Raw genomic sequence first — 23,532 nt, forward strand, 5'->3', positions numbered from 1 at the left:
TTTCATCTTTTTGTAGTAGCTGAATAGTATTATTTTCTTACATATATTCCACATCTTGTATCTTTATTCATCTGTGGCTGGGCATGTCTAAATTCTGAATGTCAAAATTACTGAGAGTTGAGATTATTGGATCATTTATTCTACGATTTTTGGAGAAATTTCTATACTGTGTTCCACAAGGACTGGACCAATTTACGTATCCATGATGCATGAAGATTCCTTTTGTGATTGTTGGTCTGTTTCTGTTGTTTACTGGTCATTCCTGGCCATGCTCAGAGATCAAACCTGTCAGTGCTCTGGAGACAATATGTGGTGCTGGGGATAGATCTGGGTTCAGCTGCATGCAGTACAAGAGCCTTAACCACTGTACTATCTCTCTGGCCCTGTGATTGTTGTTTTAAAGGACAGGATAGAGTTGTCTGAAGTCATGCGTTTTTATTTTTCAATTTGGTGTTATTCTCAAAATTCCTAAATTTCAAATAAAGTCTAAAGATATTTCAAGGCATGTTAATTACTTTAACAACCCATGTCAGTGCTGTTCTCTTTAAGAAAATATACATGGTGCAGGGAGAAAACAGTGCTGCAATCTGGGCCTTGCATGCACTAGACCTGGGGTCTGATCCCTGGTAGCACATGACCTCCCGCTCCCCTCCCCTCAAGTACCACTTGTGACCCCTGAGCACTGCAGGGCGTGGCCCTTATGGTGCTGGTGAGTGGAAGGAGTTGGTTCTCATAGGCCCCAGCACAGCTAGGCCCAGGCAGCCCACACAGCCAGGCCAAGTATTACCTGGATTTGTCCCTGGGCATCCTGACTGCCATTTGGATGACTCCTCTACACCCCCCAAAATATATATAAGGCAAAACCAAATACAAGGACTAACATGTTTGTTGGTAAGAACCTCCTTGTCCATTGTAGTGGTTGGTAGTAAATAATCATTCTCTGTGTTAGTGTTCGCAGGGAAATGGATAATGATGTAGAGACCATGCAACAGACAATAGAGGATTTGGAAATAGCCAGTGACCCCTTATATATGCCTGACCCAGATCCATCAAAATTCCCTGTCAGTCGAAACTTAACCCGAAAGGCTGGATACCTTAATGCTCGGAAGTAAGTAAACTATTGTTTTTTTCATAGATTGTGTATTATTTATGACAATATCAAGTGAATGTAATATATCATTGATACTGTCTGCCATATTGTTTTGATATTTAAAGGTTGAACCTTTTTATATTAGTGGTATTATTACTTATGTAATATTAATATTTACATGAATTTCTAATAAATGAAGTATGCAAATAATTTTCAAAAGATTCAGCTTAATAGATTTAAATCATTTTCAGAAGTAAAATGATTTACTTCTAAAATCATTTAGATTCAGAAGTAATCTGAAAATTATTTAGATTTATTAATAATTTAGAATTGTTTTTAAAACGTAAGTAAATTTGAATTTAACTAAATACCATAATCACCATGTCACTGTCATCCCGTTGCTCATCGATTTGCTTGAGCAGGCACCAGTAACATCTCCATTGTGAGACTTGTTGTTACTGTTTGGCATATCCAATATGCCACAGTTAGCTTGCCAGGCTCTGCCGTGCGGGCAAGATACTCTTGGTAGCTTGCCAGGCTCTCTGAGAGGGGTGGAGGAATTGAACCTGGGTCAGCCACATGCAAGGCAAACACTCTACTCACTATGCTATCATTCCAGCCCAAATACCATAATATGAGCTCTTATGTGTAAATGATACTATTGAATTTTAGTTTTTACCTATAGCTAGAATGAAGTAGAATTCTTTTGGAATCTCAGCTATATTTTATGGAGCATTAAGGGTTGGTATGTGTGAATTTATTTTAAAGATTGAAAAGTGTAACATTTACACTTACTAGGTACTTTGGTTCCTTTATGCAAGCTGATTCTTTGTGATATGCTTTATATTGTGTCTAGCATATATAATTTCAGATGTGTCGTTACTAAGTAGTAAATATACTTTTTTCATTTAGTAAAACAGGCTTGGTGTCATCTACCTGGGATAGACAGTTTTACTTCACACAGGGTGGAAACTTAATGAGTCAGGCCCGTGGAGATGTAGCAGGAGGCTTGGCCATGGATATAGACAACTGTTCCGTGATGGCTGTGGACTGTGAAGACAGGCGATATTGTTTTCAGATCACCTCTTTTGATGGAAAAAAGTTAGTATTCTTTTCTGCTATTAAAAACTGAAATTTGGGATTTTCATTTAGATACTTTATATTTTAGGCTTGTGTATTTAGATAATTTTCTTGTTACTCTTGTAGAAATGTGTTGGAATTTTTTTTTTCTGACTTGTATAGTGATATCTTTAATATTTTGAAGATCTTAGAGCACGAGCATCTGGTGAAGACCTGTGATATCCTCTGATTTAGAGACTGCTAAAAATTCTGCGTGATATGGGAAAAGTAGCACTATAGTGAAAAGTGCCTCAACCTTGGAATCATGGAGTTCTTTTTTTTTTCTTTTTGGGTCACACCCAGTGATGCACAGGTGTTACTCCTGGCTCTGCACTTAGGAATCACTCCTGGAGGTGCTCAGGGGACCATATGGGATGCTGGGAATCAAACCCGGGTTGGCCGCGTGCAAGGCAAACTCCCTACACGCTGTGCTATCTTCCCAGCCCCGGAGTCATGGAGTTCAAATTCTGGTTCTACTACTTAGTGTGTAGTCTTAGACAAGTTATACAATCTCCCTGAACTTTATTCTACATGCAGAATGAATTGGAGGGATTTGGAATTTCTAATTTTGTGAATTGATGTGAGGGACAGAAATCAAACATATGCCATTGTAACTAGGAGTAGATGTTAACAATAGTGTTGTTTAAAATGTTAGTCAAGCGGCCAGAGAGAATACAGTGATTAAGGTGCTTGCCTTGCAGGTGGTTCCAGCACTGTATATGGTTGGTCCCCTGAGCACAGAGCCATCTAAAAGCCTGACGTACCACAACTGTGGGCCCTAAAATAAAATGTTGATAAAATTCTTTAGTTCATTAATTTTCTGTACAATTTTTAAGCTTCTCTGAGCTTTGCATTCAATGGAAATCCAATAAAAGGTTTTAGAACAGAATTTTGAAAAGCACAGAAAAACATAAAGGAATATGAAAAAGCTGTAATTTCATGAAGCAGAAGCTAACAATTGACTTCTAGGTCTGTTGCCTCTCAGTTTTTATTCTAAATAAGTTTTTAAAAATACTGAACAATACTATAAATATAATTCAAATCTATATCCACTTATTGATAACCTTTCATTATGGCATGTTGTAACTTATTTAAGAATGACATCATAATTAAAATTTGCCTTAATGATAGGTTTTTTTTGCTTTTTGGGTCACACCCAGCGATGCTCAGGGTGTTACTCCTGGCTTAGCACTCAGGAATTACTCCTGGCAGTGCTTGGGGGACCATATGGGATGCTGGGGATCGAACCTGGGTCGGCCGCATGCAAGGCAAACGCCCTACCCGCTGTGCTATCGCTCCGGCCCCCAATGATAGATTTTTAAGTTTTCTTCATTTTAAAAAAATTGTTCAGAAATAGCTTCTGATGGCCCTATAAGTCATTTCCCTGTGACATTTATGTACATTAAGATGATTTAAAGTTCACTATCATAAATCATTGTAATCACTGTCATCCCATTGCTCATCAATTAGTTCGAGCGGGCACCAGTAATGTCTCTCATTGAGAGACTTATTGTTACTGTTTTTGGCATATCCAATATGCACGGGTAGCTTGCCAGGCTCTGCCGTGCGGGCTCCATACTCTCAGTAGCTTGCTGGGCTCTCCGAGAGGGGTGGAGGAATCGAACATGGGTTGGCCTCGTGAAAGGCGAAAGCCCAACCACTGTGCTATCATAAATATAATTGTTTAATTTATGCCAATTTTTACCTTTTATCCTGGAGTCTCTGTATTCGTATATCGAATTACCAAATTGCTGTTACTAGTTTAAGTACTTAGAATTTTGTATTTTCTATTTTGTGCTAATGTTTAACAGGATTTCCATGTATTCCTAGCGTGAGTCAAATTAGATTTTAAAAAATTGCTCTTTTCTTTCTTTAACTTTTAAAACGTTATCTCTGTAGAAACCAAATATCCCTATGTTAGTATAAGAAAGAAGTAAAAATTGGTATTTTTATTAGGATCACTGATTTATATTTTAAACAATTTACATGAAAGTGTCATAAGGTGGAATAAATTGTCTTAGTTGCAGTACGTCTTTGCTGTGTTTTGAAAACCAGCACCTGTTTCTTTTTCCGTTGGGGGTGGATTGGTAGTAGGAGAGGCTGTAGACCCTGTGGTATAAGGGGTTACTCCCAGCTCTGCTTGGGGGCCACTCTGGCAGTGCTTGAGGGACCATGTGTCCTGGGAGTTGAACTGGGGCTCTCACATTGTCAGCTCCATCGTTCTAAGCTGTCTCTCCAACCATTTCTTTTTTGTTACATTTTGACTAATAGCCAGAATCAGGGGTCTTAAAATCATAGCTCAGTGGTAGATAACAGGGTTTGCATATATGAGACCTTGGGTTTGATTTTTTGCACCAAAATAAAGAGATACAGAAAAATTTTTGAGTTCTGATGCCTTGGGAATTTGTCTTTTGTTTTTTGGTTTGGGGCCACACCTGATGGTGCTAAGGCTTACTCATGGTTCTGCACTCAGTGATCACTTCTGGCATACTTGGGGGATTAAGTGGGTTACTGGGGATTGAACCTGGGTTGAGCATGTGCAAGGCAGTCAGTTGAAATATTGATATAAAGATGTCTTTATGTTTAAAGATGACTTTTTAAGAAAAGGTTCTTCGATTAACTTGAAAATACTTTGAAAAAAATTGAGTCAGAGCTTTTCTCTTTTTTTTTTCTAGATCTTCAATTTTGCAGGCAGAGAGTAAAAAAGACCATGAAGAGGTAAAAATTTTAGCAAATTTCTCCAGCAGTGCTTTATAACTATTTTTTAGTGAAAAACACATCTTAATGTAGTTATTATAGAAATTTAGAAAATCATAGTTAAATTAAATTTTTGGTGTATGTGAAAGACTTTCCACATGCAGCATTTTTTTTTTTTTTTGCTTTTTGGGTCACACCCAGCGATGCTCAGGGGTTACTCCTGGCTTTGCACTCAGGAATTACTCCTGGCGGTGCTTGGGGGACCATATGGGATGCCGGGGATCGAACCTGGGTCGGCCGCATGCAAGGCAAATGCCCTACCCGCTGTGCTATCGCTCCGGCCCCCCCACATGCAGCATTTTCAAAGAATTTTATTATTGCCCTCAGAGATTATCTCTGTCTCTGATCAGATTTAAAAGTGATCTTGTGACTGTTGCTTTCTGGCAGGCTGTTTGTATCATGAGGTGACAGTTTAATTTACCCCCTTCTCTCACTGTCCCAGTGAGATGATGTTTGCTGCTTTAAGGCCATAGTGGCAATAGATGTGGCATGACAGAAAGTAATTCAACCGTGGGGAAATGAAAGACAGAAAAACAATAATTTGGGAATGTCTGTTCTTCCTCATAAGCCTTTTATTTTTGGCTTCATTTTAAATCCTTATTCACCAAATATGGACGGTAAGTCTTTACTAAGAGCTGATGCTTCAAAGGCTTTCTTGATAAAAATTCTTGAAGGAAAATCTACTGTAAGTTGATTTTGAATATTATGGTACTGTCATTTTATCATAAAATTACAATTTAATATGGTAACTGATTTTTACTTGTGGAATTTAAATGTGGTATTTAAAAATAATTGATGTATTAAATGTTTGATATATTCCCTCAAATACACATTCGTGTCTCTGTATATAGGGCATTAGAAGAGAAACATTTAAGTAAAAACTGTTAATTATATCTTTTAAATTTTTCTTCTTGCAGTGGATCTGTACAATAAACAACATATCTAAACAAATATATTTAAGTGAAAATCCAGAGGTAATGTTTTTATTTAATTGTATTTAAATCTGGCAAAATTGAATATCTGTGGTTTATGGCTTATATTAAGTCATTATTTCCCCACTTCTGTAGACTGGGAGCAGGTAGCTTTTATGAGTGGTGTGTATAATGACAGTCTGGCCTCCCTAGAGTAATAAATTACTTTAAAAGGTACTGAAATCAGCCAGCTAACACTTACAGGGCATCAACTTTGTCTTGTACCGAACACCATGGAGAAGGAGCTATAGGAGAAAAATAAGCCATAGCTTCTGCTTTCCAGTAACCTGTGTATAGGAAGCTGAAAATAAAACTTTAGCATTTCATATCAGACAGTATGTGTAACTGAAACATGAGGTGATGAGCTAAAACCCTAAGATTTGAGAATAGGGCTAGAGAGATGACTCAGGGAGCTAAAGAACATGCTTTCCCTGGGGGAGCCCCTGCGCTGCAGTGTACCCCCAGCACTGCCCCAGGAGTTGCCCTGAGCACCTTCCTTTGAGTCTGCCTTCTCCAAATTCGAGAACTTTAAGATCAGAGTGGATTTTGGTTACAGAGAAAACTTTGCAGACAAGTAGAAACCGGAGAAGGTAGGATTCATCCATGTTTAGTGGAAGAGTAAAGACATTGCACATAGCAGAAATAGAAAAATGATAGTTTGGAAGGTAGTGTAGCTGGAGTTGAAAGTTCTTGTTGGGGAATAATGCAAAACTGAAATGTGGATGCAGATCACCTTTTGGGTGGTCTCTCATTAGTATGTATGTTATGACACTGAAGATCTGACGTCAGACAGGTTGAACCCCGTTTTGCATTGATGTTTTGAGTGACGAGGGTTTCAAGCTAAAGGCAGCCGTAGTTTCAGTCTAAGCATACAGGCAGATCCTAGGCATACGAAGAACTTCAAAAGAAATTGAGTGGGTCCATAATGCAGAGTAGCACTGTAGCGCTCTCGTCTGTTGTTCATCAATTTGCTCGAGCGCGCACCAGTAACATCTCCATTGTGAGACTTGTTACTGTTTTTGGCATATTGAATACGCCACGGGGAGCTTGCTGGGCTCTCCAAGAGGGATGGAGGAATCGAACCCAGGTCAGCTGTGTGCAAGGCTGTCGCTCCAGTCCGTAATGCAGAGCAGATAGGTAAAGTAGCTGTCTGACTTCTGCCAATCTTGGTGAGCTTAGCCCTGCTATGCTCTCAGGTGCCTCCCAGGAATATTGGAGGGGTGGGGTGTGTTGAGGTGGAGGGAGTTGTTTACCTTCCAAGTTGGGGTTTATTAGTGTTTTGGGGGGGTCATGTCCATTGGTGCTGGAGGCCCACTGTAGTGCCAACGATTAAACACTGAACTCCCGAATGCAGAGCATGCTCTTCAGTCTTCTGACCTATCTCTTAAGTCCTGGCCTCCCAGATTTTAAATTTGATATAATGATTGATTAGAAGGAAGTTTCTTTGACAGTGTAGAAGTCCATTAATACAGTTTACATACGAACTGAACTGCTGAACTGGGTGGTAAGTGAATGAAGAAAGAAGAAATAGTGAATTACAGGGACAGATAAAAAGAAATTGTCTAGGGGGGCTGGAGCGATAGCACAGTGTGTAGGGCATTTGCCTTGCACGCGGCTCACCCGGGTTCAATTCCCAGCATCCCATATGGTCCCCCGAGCACCGCCAGGAGTAATTCCTGCGTGCAGAGCCAGGAGTAACCCCTGTGCATAGCTGGGTGTGATTCAAAAAGCAAAAAAAAAAAATTGTCTAGACAAGTTGGCAGCTAGTCTGTATAAAGGATGCAGGAACTGATGAATGTACAGGATGAGGAACTGAACTGGGTAAAGGGAGTTTTGTAGTTGTTAAGCTTAGTGAAGAACCGTTTGGAAAGGAATTCCATTTTTAATCAAAATGACTTTGAGGTGTGAGCCAAAACACTTGATTTAGATGCCCAGAAAAAAATTTCAACCAAACAAAGTATTAGATCTTCAATAATAGTATTAATCTCTGTTATTTTGTTAGTAATAAAATTTATGAGTTTAATCAAAGAAAATCTAGTGCTTTCAGTAGAGAAGATTTTTGTCGCTTGATCTGCCAGTCTAACTTTTCCTTTCTCTTCAGTTACTTTGGAATAACAAAAACTGAAAATGAAAATTAGATGATGCGCTAAATAGGATAGTGTTTGGATTATATATACATATATTCAGTGTTTGGTTTTGAATAGTTTAGAATTAATTTTCTGAGTACTTTCCTATCAATTACTAAAATACTTATATTTTAATGTTTTCTGGAATACCTAGAATTGTTTTATCTATATTGAGAGGAGAAAAGAAATTTTGGTCTGATTGTAATATGTCATAGTTTTTGCTAATTATAAGACAAATGTAAAAATGTTTTGTGGTTATTTTTTCTAATGTAAATGCCATTTTGTTTAGTTTTAATGTTTTAAATAATAGCAATTTTTAAAATATATCTTATGGAAAGCTTGTTTCACCTGCAAATTTTGATCAGAAAATGTCTCTGACAATTCTGCTTATAGACATTTCTAGCATGATTAAGCTCTAAAAAATCATAAAAACTTCAGAAATGTAGTTTTAAATATTTTATCATTGTGTCTTATTCCTCTTAAATTTTTTCTTTTAACAAATATTGACAAATTAAAACTTTATTGTTCACTGAATCTTCCAGTTATCAATAATACTAGCTTGAGGACTAAAATCTAGTCTTTGGAAATTTAAAGAATAAATATTTCTTGTTATATATGTTAGTATGTAAAATATTTCCCACAAGATCTAGAAGTAAATAGGAATCTGTTACAGTATTATAAAATCAGTTATACATTTTAATATGAAGCCAAGAAAATATAGAAAAACTTTAATAGTTCTAATTCCAACTGCATTTTAAGTGTAACTCGATTATTCTGTCAATTTAGAGAGTTACACTCAACAGTTTAAGTTTCTTGCTTTGCTAATACCAGCCCTCTTTTAAAATAGGAAATTGCTGCTCGAGTAAATCAGTCAGCATTGGAAGCTGTCACTCCTTCCCCATCTTTCCAGCAGAGGCATGAGAGCCTGCGGCCAGCAGGGTGAGTTACTAGACTGCAGCTTATTTAGGAACTATTCAGGTTAACGAAAGTATTAGGGAATATTTCCATTTTAGCAGTAATAGATAACATAAGTACAGAGTAGTAACCTGAACAACATCGAAAATACATTTTCAGATTGAATTAATAACCAGCAGGAATGCTAGATACTGATGTCACACATCCAACGTGTAGACTGAGGTGAATTATGGTTTTTAATTAATAATCGGAGCAAAGGAGAGGTATCTTAGAGCTGTTGCTTGTAGGACTGTGTTTATTGAAATTTGTTCTATTTTTCTCACGTAAAATTGTTTACTTTTCTCGCAGTTTGTATTAATTGCCAAAAGAAAAAAAACAAAATGCAAAACTTGTGTATTTCTGTTCTCAGACAATCTCGGCCACCTACAGCTCGAACAAGCAGTTCAGGATCTTTAGGATCTGAATCTACAAGTTTGGCAGCCCTCTCTCTAGATGCTCTTGTTGCCCCAGACACCCCAATACAGTTTGATATCATTTCTCCTGTGTGTGAAGATCAGCCTGGTCAGGCAAAAGCCTCTGGCCAGGGAGGAAGGTTGGTAATGGCATCATAGGGACAATATGTTCTGGTCTGTAAGGTTTAGTATTTGTTTATTTATTTGGGTTTTGAACGATACCTGGTGATGCTCAGGGGTTACTTCTGGCTCTACATTCAGGATCACTCCTGGTGGTGCTCAGAGGACCAGATGGGATGCCAGGGATAGAATCCAGGTTTGCTGCATACTAGGAAGCACCTTATCTGCTATACTATCTCTCCAGCCCCAGATTTAGGAGTTAGTTTTATAGATTAGATTCATCTCTCACATACTGTTTTCCTTAGCTATATTATACCTAGATTATTTAATAGTTCGATAGAGGAAAACCTCTCTCTCTCTCTCTCTCACTTAGTTTTAAAAATACTTAATCTTCAATTTCTTAGTAGATCTAAGGATGGAAAGATATAGTACAGAGAGTAAAGTGCTTGCCTCGAATTAACCTTGTTTTTGTTTTTGTGTTTTTTTCTTTTTAAAATTTTTTTATTGAGTCACCATGTGGAAAGTTACAAAGTTTTCAGGTTTAAGTCTCAGTTATACAATGGTCGAACACCCATCCCTTCACCAGTGCACATATTCCACCACCTTAACCTTGTTTTTGATCCCTGGCTCCTGCATCTGGTCCTTGAGCAGATCACTGAGCACAGAGCCAGGAATAGCACTTCTCTGGCCCGTAACCATTGTCTCAATAAAGGGAATTTCTTCTTCTGGAAGTCCCCAATAAGACGCTTAACCTGTCCACCTCACTGGCTCCAAGCTGTCTGAGATACCATATTTTTATTAAAGAAAAAAAATTTAATTTGCACTTAAAATTGCAAGGGAAGGTGAATAGTACTATATTTACACCATGACAGTCTTAAAAAAAACTGGGCATGGTGGGGGGATTGGACTACAGCCACTGATTCTCAGGAGCTACTCCTATCTCTGTGCTCAGTACTGATCCCAGTGGCCCTCAGGGTGTGAGAAATGGAACAAAACCAGGAGTTGGGTGAATGTGAGGCTTAACCTTAGCCTCTGTACTCTCTGGCCCCTAACTGTTACTTGTTTGTTGCTGGGGGCGATGGTGGTGATGTGTGTGTAAATTCTTGAAAGTAATTCATATGATACAAATTTTTAGAAAGTATGATCTTATATCAGAATAAATATCTGGGAAGATGTACTAAAACAATTTTTCTACTCATAATTCTACTGGATCATCTTTTATTTATATAAAAGAATTCTTGTCAAATCAAAGAAAATTTTTCTTTGTGAATGATGGAAACATGACATGAAGCAAATGATTTAGGTAGGCTAGACATCTAATAAACTCATAAGGCATTTATTCAGATGTATATGGGTTTGACCAAGAAAAAAATTTATACCTGATCACAGAATTATATTTAACACATGCTCTAACAGGTTAGTTATGTAGTAAGGAGATGAATTTCATAGTATGCTAGTATCAGTGCTATTTTGGAGCTCTTTAGGTCTTTACTGACAAAAACTACTTGGAATTGTGTTTTCCTTGCCTCATGGTTTGTCAGAAAGCAGGTAAACTAAGAAGGAAAGTGGCTTTTGTCTCTCGGTTAGCTTTCATCTTGCTTTGTGCCATAAGCCGTGAGAAACACAGGCTCAAAAATCCCTGGCCTTGAGATACAAATCAAAACAACAATGAGATATCATCTCACACCACAGAGACTGGCATACATTCAAAAGAATAAAAGCAACCAGTGCTGGCGTGGATGTGGGGAAAATGGGACAATCCTTCACTGTTGGTGGGAATGCCGACTGGTCCAGCCTTTCTGGAAAACAATATGGACATTCTTTCAAAAACTAGAAATTGAGCTTCCATATGACCCCGCAATACCACTTCTGGGAATATATCTCAAGGATGCAAAAAAAGCACAGTAGAAATGACATCTGTACCTATATATTCATGCAGTACTGTTCACAATTGCCAAAATAGGGAAACAACCTGAGTGCCCTAAAACAGATGACTGGTTAAAGAAACTTTGGTACATCTACACAATGGAATACTATGCAGCTGTTAGGAGAGATGAAGTCATGAAATTTGCTTATAAATGGGTAAACATGGAGAGTATCATGCTAAGTGAGATGCGTCAGAAAGAGAGGGACAGACATAGAGGGACTACACTCATTGTGGAGTGTAGGGTAGCATCACATGATGCTGACACCCAAGGATGGTCGATACAAGGGCCAGGGGGATTGCCCCATAGCTGGAAGACTGCTTCATGAGCGGAGGGGAGAAGGCAGATGGAATAGAGAAGGGATCACTAAGAAAATAATGGCAGGAGGAACCATTTGGGATGGGAAATGCATGTCGAAAGTAGATGACGGACCAAACATGATGACCTCTCAGTTTCTGGTCATCATGTTTGGTGTTGCAAGTTATAATGCCTAGAAGTAGAGAGAGAGTATGGGGAATATTGTCTGCCATAGAGGCAGGGGGAAGGTGGGAAAAGGGGGGTATACCTAGGATATTGGTGGTGGGAAATGTGCACTGGTGGAGGGATGGGTGTTTGATCATTGTGAGATTGTAACCCAAACATGAAAACATAAAAGCTTGTAACTATCTCACGGTGATTCAATAAAATTTAAAAAATTTTAAAAAAAACCAAAAAAAAACGGGGCTGGAGCAATATCACAGCGGGTAGGGTGTTTGCCTTGCACGCGGCCGACCCGGGTTTGATTCCCAGCATCCCATATGGTCCCCCGAGCACCGCCAGGAGTAATTACTGAGTGCATGAGCCAGGAGTAACCCCTGTGCATCGCCGGGTGTGACCCAAAAACAAACAAACAAACAAACAAACAAAAAACCCCCCAAAAAATCCCTGGCCTTTTTCTGAAGTAGCTAAAGTTAAAACCAAATCATATATTTCTTTTGAAATCAAGAACTTTTAAATTGTGATTATGAGGTGGAGGTGGCGTGTGTGTGTGTGTGTGTGTGTGTGTGTGTGTGTGTGTGTGTGTGTGTATAATAAGTCAGTCTTCAGTAATAATTTTTTGTTTTTTATTTAATGTATGAGAAAGTTTTGTCACACCTAATTTTTTAACTCCTCAATGAGATTTCTTTCATGTGGTTCAGTGATAACTGACCATTAGTTGATAATTTCAAAAATATTTTTCAGGCGTACGAATCCATTTGGAGAATATGAAAAAAGTGTGAAAGAAGAAATTGAAGGTAAAACAGATGTGTAGTATTTTTAAAAATAGTACTGCTCTTTTTTTTTTTTTCCTTTTTCCTGTTCCTTTTTGGATTTTGGATCACATCTAGTGGTGCTCATGGCTTACTCCTGGCTCTGTGCTCAGGATCATTTCTGGCAGTGCTTATGGGGCCATATGTGGTACTGGGGATCAAGCTATGGTCTACTGTTTGCAAGGTCTTACCCACTGTACTATCTCTCTGGCCTGATCTTTTTATATTATAGAAATTAATAAAATAAAATTTAAATAAATAAAAATTTTCAGAATAAACTGGAGAATTTGTTTATATTAGTTCTCCTGTATGTGCTATTTTAATATTATTTTTATCTTATAATTTTTTTCTCATAACACATCGAGCAGTTTTATCCTATGCTCATAGAATTATAGAACATCATACTTTGTTCACAGACAAATTCTCTATGCACAAACTATTCTTTAAGCTTTTCCTCACAGCTGATGTTTCCTTCTGGTATTCAGCATAATTTACGTTTTTTCCATCTGCTATTTATTTTGATATAATTTTAAACTACAGAAAACCTCTATTAGTACAAGGAATTCTCCTTACTCAGAACTACAAGTTGTTAAAAGCAAACCTTTGAATTTGTGGCCTTAATTTTCCTATAATGAACACTATAGTCAGAACTTATTTTTAAATACTTTGGTTAGTTTCACTCTTTTAACTGGAAAACTTGAAAGGAAGAGACCAGATTTTTCTTTCTTCTTTCCTCCTCCTCCTCTTCTTCCTCTTCTTCCCTCCTCCTCCCTCCTTCCTCATCCTTCCTCCCTCCTCCTTCTTCCTCCTCCTTCCTCCTCCTCCTCCTTCTTTCTTCTTCTTTCTCCTCCTCCCCCTTCTTCCTCCTCCCCCTTCCTCCCCTCCTCCACTTCCTCCTTCCTCCTTTTTTCTCTTTCTTCTTCCCCCTTCCTCCTCCCTCTTCCCCTTCCCTTTTTCTTCCCCTTTGTATTCCCCTCTTCTCCCCCTTCTCTTTTCCCTCCTTCTCCCTTCTCCTTTCTTTTCCTCCTCCTTCCTCCTCTTCCCTCCTCCTCCCTCTTCTCTCTTTCTCCTTCCTCTTCCCCCTCTTCCTTCCTCCTCCTTCCTCCCCCCCTCTTCCTTTCTCCTCCTTTTTCTTTTGTTTTTTTTTGGGCCACACCTGTGGTATCAGAACTTCCTCCTGGCTCTGCACTCAAGGATCACTCCTGGCTGGCTCAAGAGACCGTATGGGATGCCAGGAATAAAACCTGAGTTGGCCACCTTCGAGGCAGGCACCATACTTGCTGTGCTATCTCTCCAGTCCCAGGTATCTAGTTCTTTAAGAAATGTGGTGGAGGACCAAAGAGATAGTACTGGGATTAAGATACTTGCCTACATGCTGGGAGCCCCAGTTCTATCCTCAGCACCACATATGTTCAACATTGTATACCAAGAACATTAATACTGTTGTAACCTGTTACCTTAATAACAATAAAAAACAGTAAAAATTAAGGTAAAAAAAAGGTAAAGCATGAATCAAGGAAAAACAGAAAGGGGCTGGTTTCCAATGGATCCTTGTGAGTACTGTTGTTACTTGGGAGGTGGATAACATATTTTAGAATATGTGAACTTGAATCCTTAATATATTTTCAATCTTATAAACCAGTATTGCCTCAAAAAAAAGCAAATATAAAAATAAATGAGAGGTTTAAAATACATAATATACCTTGTTCTGTTGTAGGTTCTATTTATCATCAGTTATTTATTGTTCGATTCCTTGGTTCTATGGAGGTAAAATCAGATGACAATCCAGATGTTGTTTATGAAACAATGCGCCAAATCTTAGCTGCCCGAGCCATTCATAACATCTTCCGTATGACAGAATCACATTTATTAGTCACTTGTGAATACTTAAAGTAAGTACAAACCTCAGATAAACTGAAGGGAAATTTGTTTACATAATTCCAACATAATTAGTTTTCAAAATTTTTACCATTACTATAGGTTAATTGATCCTCAGACGCAAGTTACGAGGCTCACGGTGAGTTCCATATGTTTACTATTATTATTATTTGTTGTTGTTACTGTTGCTGTTGTTTGTTTGGGCACCACATCTGGCAGTGCTGGAGACTACTCCCAACTTGATATTTGGGGGGTTTTCCCAGTAGTGCTCGGGGATGCTGCAGTTCCAGGGCAAAACTGGGACTCCCGCCAACAGAGCACATGTGCTCTAGTCATTTGCGCTAACTCCCCAGCTCCTTAATATTTTATTTTCAGTCGCTTTATGTATATACATTTTTAATCTTTGTAATAATCATGATTCTCTGTATTCATATATTATTATATAAATTATGATTGGTATGTAGAATGTTAGAATTAAATCTATGACTGTCACCAAAAAAAAGTAATAATTGAATATTCCATTAATATAAAGAATCACTGCAACCTGATATGAGATACTTTTTATCCCTTAGTGAAGGAGCATATGTCATACTATTAAGTTTCCTTAGTGTATTACATACTCTCCTTAATTAGAATCTGCTTCTGTTATTGAATTATAATTTATAAAATGAGTTAATGGGTAATACAACAAAATCAGTATTTAACAATAAAATTCTGCCTAGCAACCCAAACCAAATATATTTTTTGTTCTTGGATTACCATTCTTTTATGAAATTGGTTATTATGTTTTCTTTATGACAACTTAATAACAACACGAGTTTATTATTAGTTTATTATTTATAGGAAGTTTGTAATGACTAGAAAAATTTCATGTTTGCTTCTGATGTTTTCTGTGGCAGTTTCCAATACTCAGTGTAGTTCTATTTGCTACACACCAAGAAAATAAGAGGCTTTTTGGATTTGTTCTTCGTACATTGGGAGGAAGAAGTGAAAGTAATTTGTCATCAGTCTGCTATATATTTGAATCAAACAATGAAGGAGAAAAGGTATAGCACTTTCCAGAGCTTGTATTTCCATTATGAAATACAAATCCTAATCAAAGTTCTAAGATTATTTTTGGAAGAAACACCCCAATGTTGCCCTGTGCAAATGAATTTCTTGACTAACACGTGTTACTTTATAAAATGCTGGATTGATGGGTTGGACCTTCTGACTACAAGTGTTTATCTTCCTGGCCATGCATAGCTAGTGTCTCTGCTCATGCTTCCTGACCGTTGATAAGCTAGTACTAGTGAAATCTTCTTGTCTTATTAATTTATCCTGGGAATGAAATATATTCCCTTGATCAGTCATTTTTAAAATTTTTTTTTTTTTTTTGGCTTTTTGGGTCACACCCAGCAATGCTCAGGGGTTACTCCTGGCTTTGCACTCAGGAATTACCCCTGGCAGTGCTTGGGGGACCATATGGGATGCCGGGGATCGAACCCGGGTCGGCCCTGTGCAAGGCAAATGCCCTACCCTTTGTTCTATCTCTCCGGCCCCGATCAGTCATTTTTAGACACTCATTTCAAGCATCAGCAGCAGTTGCTTAGTTCATTTTTTGCAGACCTTCCCGATCAGTTATGAACCTGTGCTAAAAGGAAGTGTGGTACATGAAGAAGTAAGAATCATCAGTGGAAGCCACAGACCCTGGAGAAAATACTCGACCGCTTGATTTGGGGAGTTGAAACTTAAGTCAGCTTTTGTGTGAAGCAGTGTTTTATAAAGAGTTACAAAACTTGTTACTTTGGGGACTGGGGAAATAATATAGCCTTGCATGCGGCCTATTTGGGTTCAATCCCAGGCATCCCATATGGTACCTTAAGCACCCCCAGGAGTAATTCCTGAGTGGGAAAGTCAGGAGTAACTCCTAAATATCACCTGGTGTGACCCCAAAACCACGGAAAATCTTATGTCAAAAATTTGCTATTTGGGTATTTGAAATTATTACTTACACCTGAGAACTTTCTGAACTTTACTACTTCATTTTCTTTTAGCTTTGTGATTCTGTTGGACTGGCAAAACAGATAGCTCTGCATGCAGAATTGGTAAGACTCTAGGTTAAATAATTATCCGAGTGTAAACTAAACTAATATGTGTTTATGTAATATGAAAAAGTAATTTTGCTAAGAAAGGTTAGTGGTGGATGCTGCTGTTGATAATCACTGTATCACTGTCATCCCATTGTTCATCGATTGACTCGAGCGGGCAAGAGTAACGTCTCTATTACACTCAGCCCTGAGATTTTAGCAGCCTCTTCTTACTCGTCTTTCCCAGTGATTGGAGGCTCTTTCAGTGTCAGGGGAATGAGACCTATCATTACTGTTTTTGGCATATCGAATATGCCATGGGTAGCTTGCCAGGCTTTGCTGTGTGGGTGGGATACTCTCGGTAGCTTGCCAGGCTCTCCGAGAGGTATGTACATATCTTTTACTGTATTTTGGATATGAATATGCCACGGGGAGCTTGCCAGGCTCCCCCGTGTTGGCAATAGACTCTCAGTAGCTTGTCAGTTTCTCCAAGAGGAAGAACTAGGCTATTAAATGTCGCTCGCGCGGCCACGGCCACGTGCTTCTGTGAGCTTGGTTTTATGGTCTCTGGATGTTGGCCGTTGATTGGATTACATGGCGCAGGAGGCTATTGATAATAATCTTTAAAATTTGGACAAATGACTAATATAGCATGTATGTTTTTGGTGTGTGTGGTTTGTGTGTGATTAAGTTTAAAAGGTTACAAAGGTATTAATTAAAAAGTCTAAGATTAAAGATTTTTTGTATTTAATTCACTGTTGTATTCTCTTCAGACTCGTAGGGCAGAAGAAAAACACAAAGAAAGAATGAGGGAAAAAGAGAAGCAGCAAAAAGAACTCAGTAAACAAAAACAAATCGAAAAGGTATGTATTTCTAATGTCTGAATCAGCTCTTGGTGTGAAGTTTATGGAACATTTCCTCAATTTGACACTTTGATTTTCAGATTTGAAATTCGAAGTCTAGATTTGTTCCTGCTTACACAGCTACTTTTTATCAGGTGATTTTTAGAATGGCAGAAAAAGACAGCATTTGTCTTCTGATATTGTATTTGTATTTTACTTATATTAACATGTAGTTTGTTTAAAAAAATGTACCACAACCTTCAGGCCGGAGCAATAGAACAGCGGTTGGGCTTTCGCCTTTCACGCGGCCGACCCGTGTTCGATTCCTCCGCCCCTCTTGGAGAGCCTGGCAAGCTACCCATGTGTATTGGATATGCCAAAAACAGTAACAATAAGTCTCTCAATGAGAGACGTTATTGGTGCCCGCTCGAACAAATCGATGAGCAACGGGATGACAGTGACCACAACCTTCATATTTCTCTATTCCGTTGAAGGTTATCTCTTTTAAGGGGCTAATTGCCTCCAGAAATAACATATGTAAATTTAAAAATATTTAATCGTACTGGGAATGTCAAATCATCCATTCAACAAGAATAATTTTTTTATGCTTTCAGAGGTTTATTCGCAAATATTCCCACAAATCAAATCAATTTACAGACATATGTTGTTACCACATAATAAAATGGGGTTTTTATTCCAGGGGTGAAAAGACTTTGCATTCTACCAGTTATTTTAGAACTTGTGCATTAACAGTTTGCACTAGACACCTTATCTAGTCTGTGTTTGGAGGAAATCACACATAATAGTGAGGGTGGCTTCCTCAACAATCTGGAAAAGGTATTAGATTTATGAGATTGTAAGAGCCAGTAGGGATTGTGGTGTTGGCAGTAGCAGTGGAAAATAGGAGATAACTGTGGAATATATCAGTTGGCAGTTTGTTGGATGGATGGATGCAGGAGAGAGGAGTGGCAGTTCAGAGACACTCAAGTTAAGGATTGCATAATAAAATTAGACCTGAGGATCCCAAGCTTATTTAGCTTATTACAATAACCCCCTTTTTCTGGAGGAAAAAATTACTCATTTGTCCCTCCCATCTTCTTTAACAGAAAGTGCCCCTGAGTTGTCCTCAAGGCATTATGTTCCAGTACCCCACTTTGGAAATGTTGGTTATATTGAAAGGATTGATAATGACTTAGCAAGATAAATTATATAGAGAAATGGAGAAGAGGGGTAAAGGGGAAGGGAGATGATGGGTAGTGATCCAGTTTGAACCCGTTAGTGTGTAGTGAGAGATGAGAATGACTGCATCTGACTATAAAAATGGGGAAAAAGGGAATGTTGACTTACATAGAATCTCTAGAAAGGTGCGGTAATTCGTTTGGATGTTGGCATTAGTTGGTATACAGTCTTTCTTTTTGGTAAGTTTCCAACATTATACATAGATTCAGATGGACAGAAAGGCTCTCAGGTATGTATTTTAACTGTTTACTTTTCTCTTTGACTACAAACAATTAACTTAGTTCTTTTCTCTTTCCACTAGGATTTAGAAGAACAGAGTCGGCTGATAGCTGCTTCCAGTAGACCAAACCAGGGCAGTAGTGAGGGGCAGTGTGTTGTCCTTAGCAGTAGCCAGTCAGAAGAGAGTGATTTGGGAGAAGAAGGAAAGAAGAGAGAGTCAGAAGCATAAATATACTATTTTTTGTTGTTTCCCCCCTTGGGATTTATGGACAGTTTCTGTGATGAAATGGCACAAGGTAGCAACTACGTTGAAATATCAAGGAGAGTCAAGTTTATATTTGCTTGTTTCCTTTTAAAATAAGATTACCATGATGACTTAACTTTGCATTATTGTTTCCTTGAAAGTAATATACTCTAGTAACATCAAATTCCATGTGTCTAAAAGTTTATCTCCCTGACTTAGATGACTAAGGAATTACACTTTTCCTTTTTTTCTCCCCTTCAAATTATGAACTTATCTTACATTGTAATTGGTTGTGACCAATGAGAAATCACTTAATCTTCCACTTTAGATATTCATGGATGTGCTCTCTTTCGTTTTGGACTCTTTTGCTAGTAAAGTGGAAACTTTTGACTGAAGAGGTTTCAAACCCTTTATTCAGAGAATTCCTTAAATTTGAAAATATTTTAACAATATTAAATGTGCAATAGAACTTTTATAAAATAATGTTAGCTTTTAAACTGAGGTCAGATTGTTTTAGGTGGTACTCTAGAATTTTCATGAATTGCTCATCTTTCTCTGATGTACTTGGTGCCAGTGGGAAAGAAGCTTAAGTGTCTGCTAAAGATTGATATAGCCCTTGGCATTTTGTTATCACATTCTTAGTTCTCAGGTTGGGACTTGAATTATTGCTGCAGAGCAGTAGTGGTTAATATAAGATTTTGGAATTTATTAAAAGGGATTTTTTTGCTTTCAGAAACATTTTAGATTAGGATTTAATACGTAAAGATACTGTTACAGGATAATATGGTTGTATTTTCTGCATTGTATGAAATAATTTTTATTGAAATCAAGTGGCATTTCAAAAGAAGTTCAGTAACAGTTATTTCCTGCTTAAAGTAAAAATTACCAGTTTAGTTTTAAAAAGTAATCTTACTAAATTTCAGACTGATAACTCCCGGTATTTTCATAATCCCATGTTTTGATAAAATACTGATTACCACTTTATATCCATGAAGACAAATAACTAATATATAAGAATAGAATAGTTTTCACTAACCATTTGTAAATACTGTTTTCTTCACATGAGCAAAAGGCCTAATTTCATTAAAGTTTCAAAAGAAATAGTATGTATGGCAGAGGAGAGTTGGCTAAGAAAGGATTTAACCTGGTGCCGAGGTTAAAATGATAATTGTCTACTGCCTATTTCTATGTCAAAACTTGGATTTCTTCCTTTCCTCAGAGTTTCACCATTGCTGATAGAAATTATGTTCTTGTGTTTCACATGTAAAAGTATATATAGACACCTTAAATCCTTAAATATATCGAGTAAAGTATTTTACATAGTCATATACTCAATTTTTTCAAGAAATTAGCCATTAAAAACTAATTTTACAAGGGAAACTTTATAAAAAAAATTGTTTATTTTTAGTTCCAAGTTAGAAATGACATCTGTTTTAGTTCTCACAATAATGTGGCTATTTCCTACTGTTACATACACTGTTTTCTGCAGGAAAGGGATTGTTAATTTTTATATAGGATCATGATTTTTTTTTTCCCATGTGCCAAATGGGAACATAATGATTATTTGGTGATCATTATTTTGAAGCCTTATGTTATCAAAACATATAATTAAAAAGTGTGTTTTGTGTTTATTAAAAAGGGATTACTTTCACAACAGTTTATTAATTTTTGTAGAAGTTTAAATTTCTTTAGTGATCTCCTTTATTAGTTATAGCAAATCCTGCTTTTAAGATCTTCTTGAGAATTGGTAAGCTTTCCATTTCATTAAGTATTTTGTTTTTACTAGCTATTTAATTGTCGCCTCAGTTCAGGTGAAAATGATCAAATTAGAAGGATGATATCTTTACTAGGTTGGTACTTTGCACACTGGTGGTGAAGTTATTGCCCTTTGTTAGTACTCTAAGTCAATGTATCAGCTACATATTTTAAGGGTATTTGCAGACTTAGGGATGCTAGACTGACTTGTAGTTTAAGTCATGTTTGGATAGTAATTTCCACAAGAATACATTAATGTCCATAGTAAACCAAAGCATTTCAACACCAAATATAAGCCATGTAAGGGATTGACAATTTCAGATGACTCAAACTCTTTTCCACTGTTCTATAACTATATTAAATATTCCATTATTGTAGCTATCAACTTTAATAAACTCATTTTTGTTTCAAAAGGCTTCCTGTGGGTTTATATATGTTAAAATTCATCTTTGTTATCCTTTGAAATCCCTTTTAGCTTTCAGATGCTTTGTTGGTGACTGAATTAGATTTTGGAATATCTTTTCTTAGATTTAAACTGTTTTGGATAATTTTTGCATATTAACAAAACTGTTTAAAAGGAAAAAATAAGTCTCCCTATTTCTGCTATGTATTCCACTACCTTTAGGAATGGTATTTCTGTAATGAAGTCAGAAAATAGGACACTATTCTAGTCTCCCTCAAAACATTTATAAAACTTGATAAGGTACTAAAATTTTTCACTCACCAAACCAGTCTTTTTTTGCCATATCTTAAGAATTACTATGTGTTTAATTTTTAAAGAATTTCAGGCTCCACAATCGAAGGATTATCAATTTACGTTTCCTTTATACTTGGGAAAAGTATAGTTAAGGTGTGCAAAAGAGCATTCTAGGTAACATAATCTGTGTAGTAAGGTCACTTAAATTTAAGATTTTAATCTTATAAATACTGACAGACCCTAAAAAAAATACTGTAAAATCGTCTGCCACCTGAATAAGATGAAACTATTAACATTAACAACTTACTAGCATTAAACTCTAAATATTTAAACATACTGATTATAGCAAACAAGCCATCCATTTTATTTTTTATTAAGTTTGAATTACTCTTCTGTGAGATTCTGTTCTTCCCCATTAATGTTAATATAAATATTTAAAACTGGAAATACTATGTTATACTTTCTAACCAATCTCTTGTGGCTGTGTACTCATATGTAATGTACTTTGGTTAATATGAGAATGGAGAATTAAGTTATAACTAATGTGTAAAACTGTTTTGTATATTTGGTGATTTTGTAAGTTGTTAATTGGTTAATTCTTATTTCACTGAAAATAATAACTGTGTGGTATATAATTAATGATACTTTCCCTTTAAAATTGGATTTGAGGGGGTCAGAAAATAACTCTGACTTTGTAAAAGTGCTTGCCTTTTATGTGAGGCACTGAGTTTAATCCCTGGCACTGCAAAAAAAAAGAGAGAATTTGAAAAATCAGCTTTATGTGATAGCAGTCATACATGTGAAGTGGAGAACTTATTTTTTCATTTTGTCAAAATAAGTTTTCACTGACAAGTCTTAAGGATACATGCTGTTAGATTTTTAATGTATAATAAAGTCCATCTTTCATATAGTTTTTTGTATGAAATATTTTCTGAATCTTATTTTTCCAAATGATTTCAAGGGATGCTTATAAAACAGTTAGCCTTCTTCACCTGTAACGACACTGTAAATACACTCCGAGGCCCACTGCAGTTGCTTAAGAGCTAAAATGGAGGGGAAAGAGTGCCATTTATTGGAGGTGTAATAATTCATCGATTTGGGTTTTTTTTTTCTTTTTAAAAAAGAGACATCAGGGGCTGGAGCGATAGCACAGCGGGTAGTGCATTTGCCTTGCACGCGTCTGACCCGGGTTCAATTCCCAGCATCCCATATGGTACCCTGAGCACTGCCAGGAGTAATTCCTGAGTGCAGAGCCAGGAGTAACCCCTGTGCAATGCCGGGTGTGACCCAAAAAGGAAAAAAAAAAAGACATCAATAATTACTTATTCAATGAAATTTCTATGATTTAAAGGAGCAGGTTATTGTGTACACCAGTTTGAATAATTAGTATCTGTGGTTTTAACACTAAGATACATTCATCCCGTGTATTCTTTGTAGTTTACTTAAACACTGACTCAAGTTTTTATTTTCTACTGGAGTTTCTGTTGTGGTACATTTGGCATTTTATAAAATGTATACTTTTTGGAAGGTCCATAGAGTAGATGAAATAAATTTCAGAGTTATAAAACTTACAAAGTGCATATTTTTTAGCACTGTTGCACTGTGGTCCAGTTATTCATCGATTTGCTCGTGCGGGCACCAGTAATGTCTCCATTGTGAGACTTGTTGTTACTGTTTTGGGCATATCGAATACGTCATGTGTAGTGTGCTAGGCTCAGCCGTGCGGGTGGGATACTCTCGGTAGCTTGCCAGGCTCTCCGAGAGGGACAGAGGAATCAAACCCAGGTCGGCCTCGTGCAAGGCAAACGCCCTACCCACTGTGCTA

At 37.2% G+C, this 23,532-nt stretch overlaps 1 protein-coding gene across 1 annotated transcript in view; it reads left to right on the forward strand.

Moving 5' to 3' along the window:
• APPL1 (adaptor protein, phosphotyrosine interacting with PH domain and leucine zipper 1) overlaps positions 1–22,618 on the forward strand; it is a 48,690-nt gene extending 26,072 nt beyond the window's left edge. Inside the window, exons 10-22 of the mRNA XM_055134636.1 lie at positions 950–1,108; positions 2,003–2,191; positions 4,885–4,927; positions 5,884–5,940; positions 8,911–9,002; positions 9,388–9,570; positions 12,697–12,749; positions 14,482–14,656; positions 14,745–14,781; positions 15,542–15,688; positions 16,679–16,729; positions 17,485–17,574; positions 19,094–22,618. Coding sequence (XP_054990611.1) covers positions 950–1,108; positions 2,003–2,191; positions 4,885–4,927; positions 5,884–5,940; positions 8,911–9,002; positions 9,388–9,570; positions 12,697–12,749; positions 14,482–14,656; positions 14,745–14,781; positions 15,542–15,688; positions 16,679–16,729; positions 17,485–17,574; positions 19,094–19,240 — 1,423 coding nt within the window. The 3' untranslated portion in view covers positions 19,241–22,618. The remainder of the gene's footprint in view (positions 1–949; positions 1,109–2,002; positions 2,192–4,884; positions 4,928–5,883; positions 5,941–8,910; positions 9,003–9,387; positions 9,571–12,696; positions 12,750–14,481; positions 14,657–14,744; positions 14,782–15,541; positions 15,689–16,678; positions 16,730–17,484; positions 17,575–19,093) is intronic.
• The last annotated feature ends 914 nt before the right edge of the window (positions 22,619–23,532 follow it).

The sequence above is a fragment of the Sorex araneus genome, chromosome 4, assembly GCF_027595985.1.
Source record: "Sorex araneus isolate mSorAra2 chromosome 4, mSorAra2.pri, whole genome shotgun sequence".
Taxonomy (NCBI): Eukaryota; Metazoa; Chordata; class Mammalia; order Eulipotyphla; family Soricidae; genus Sorex; species Sorex araneus.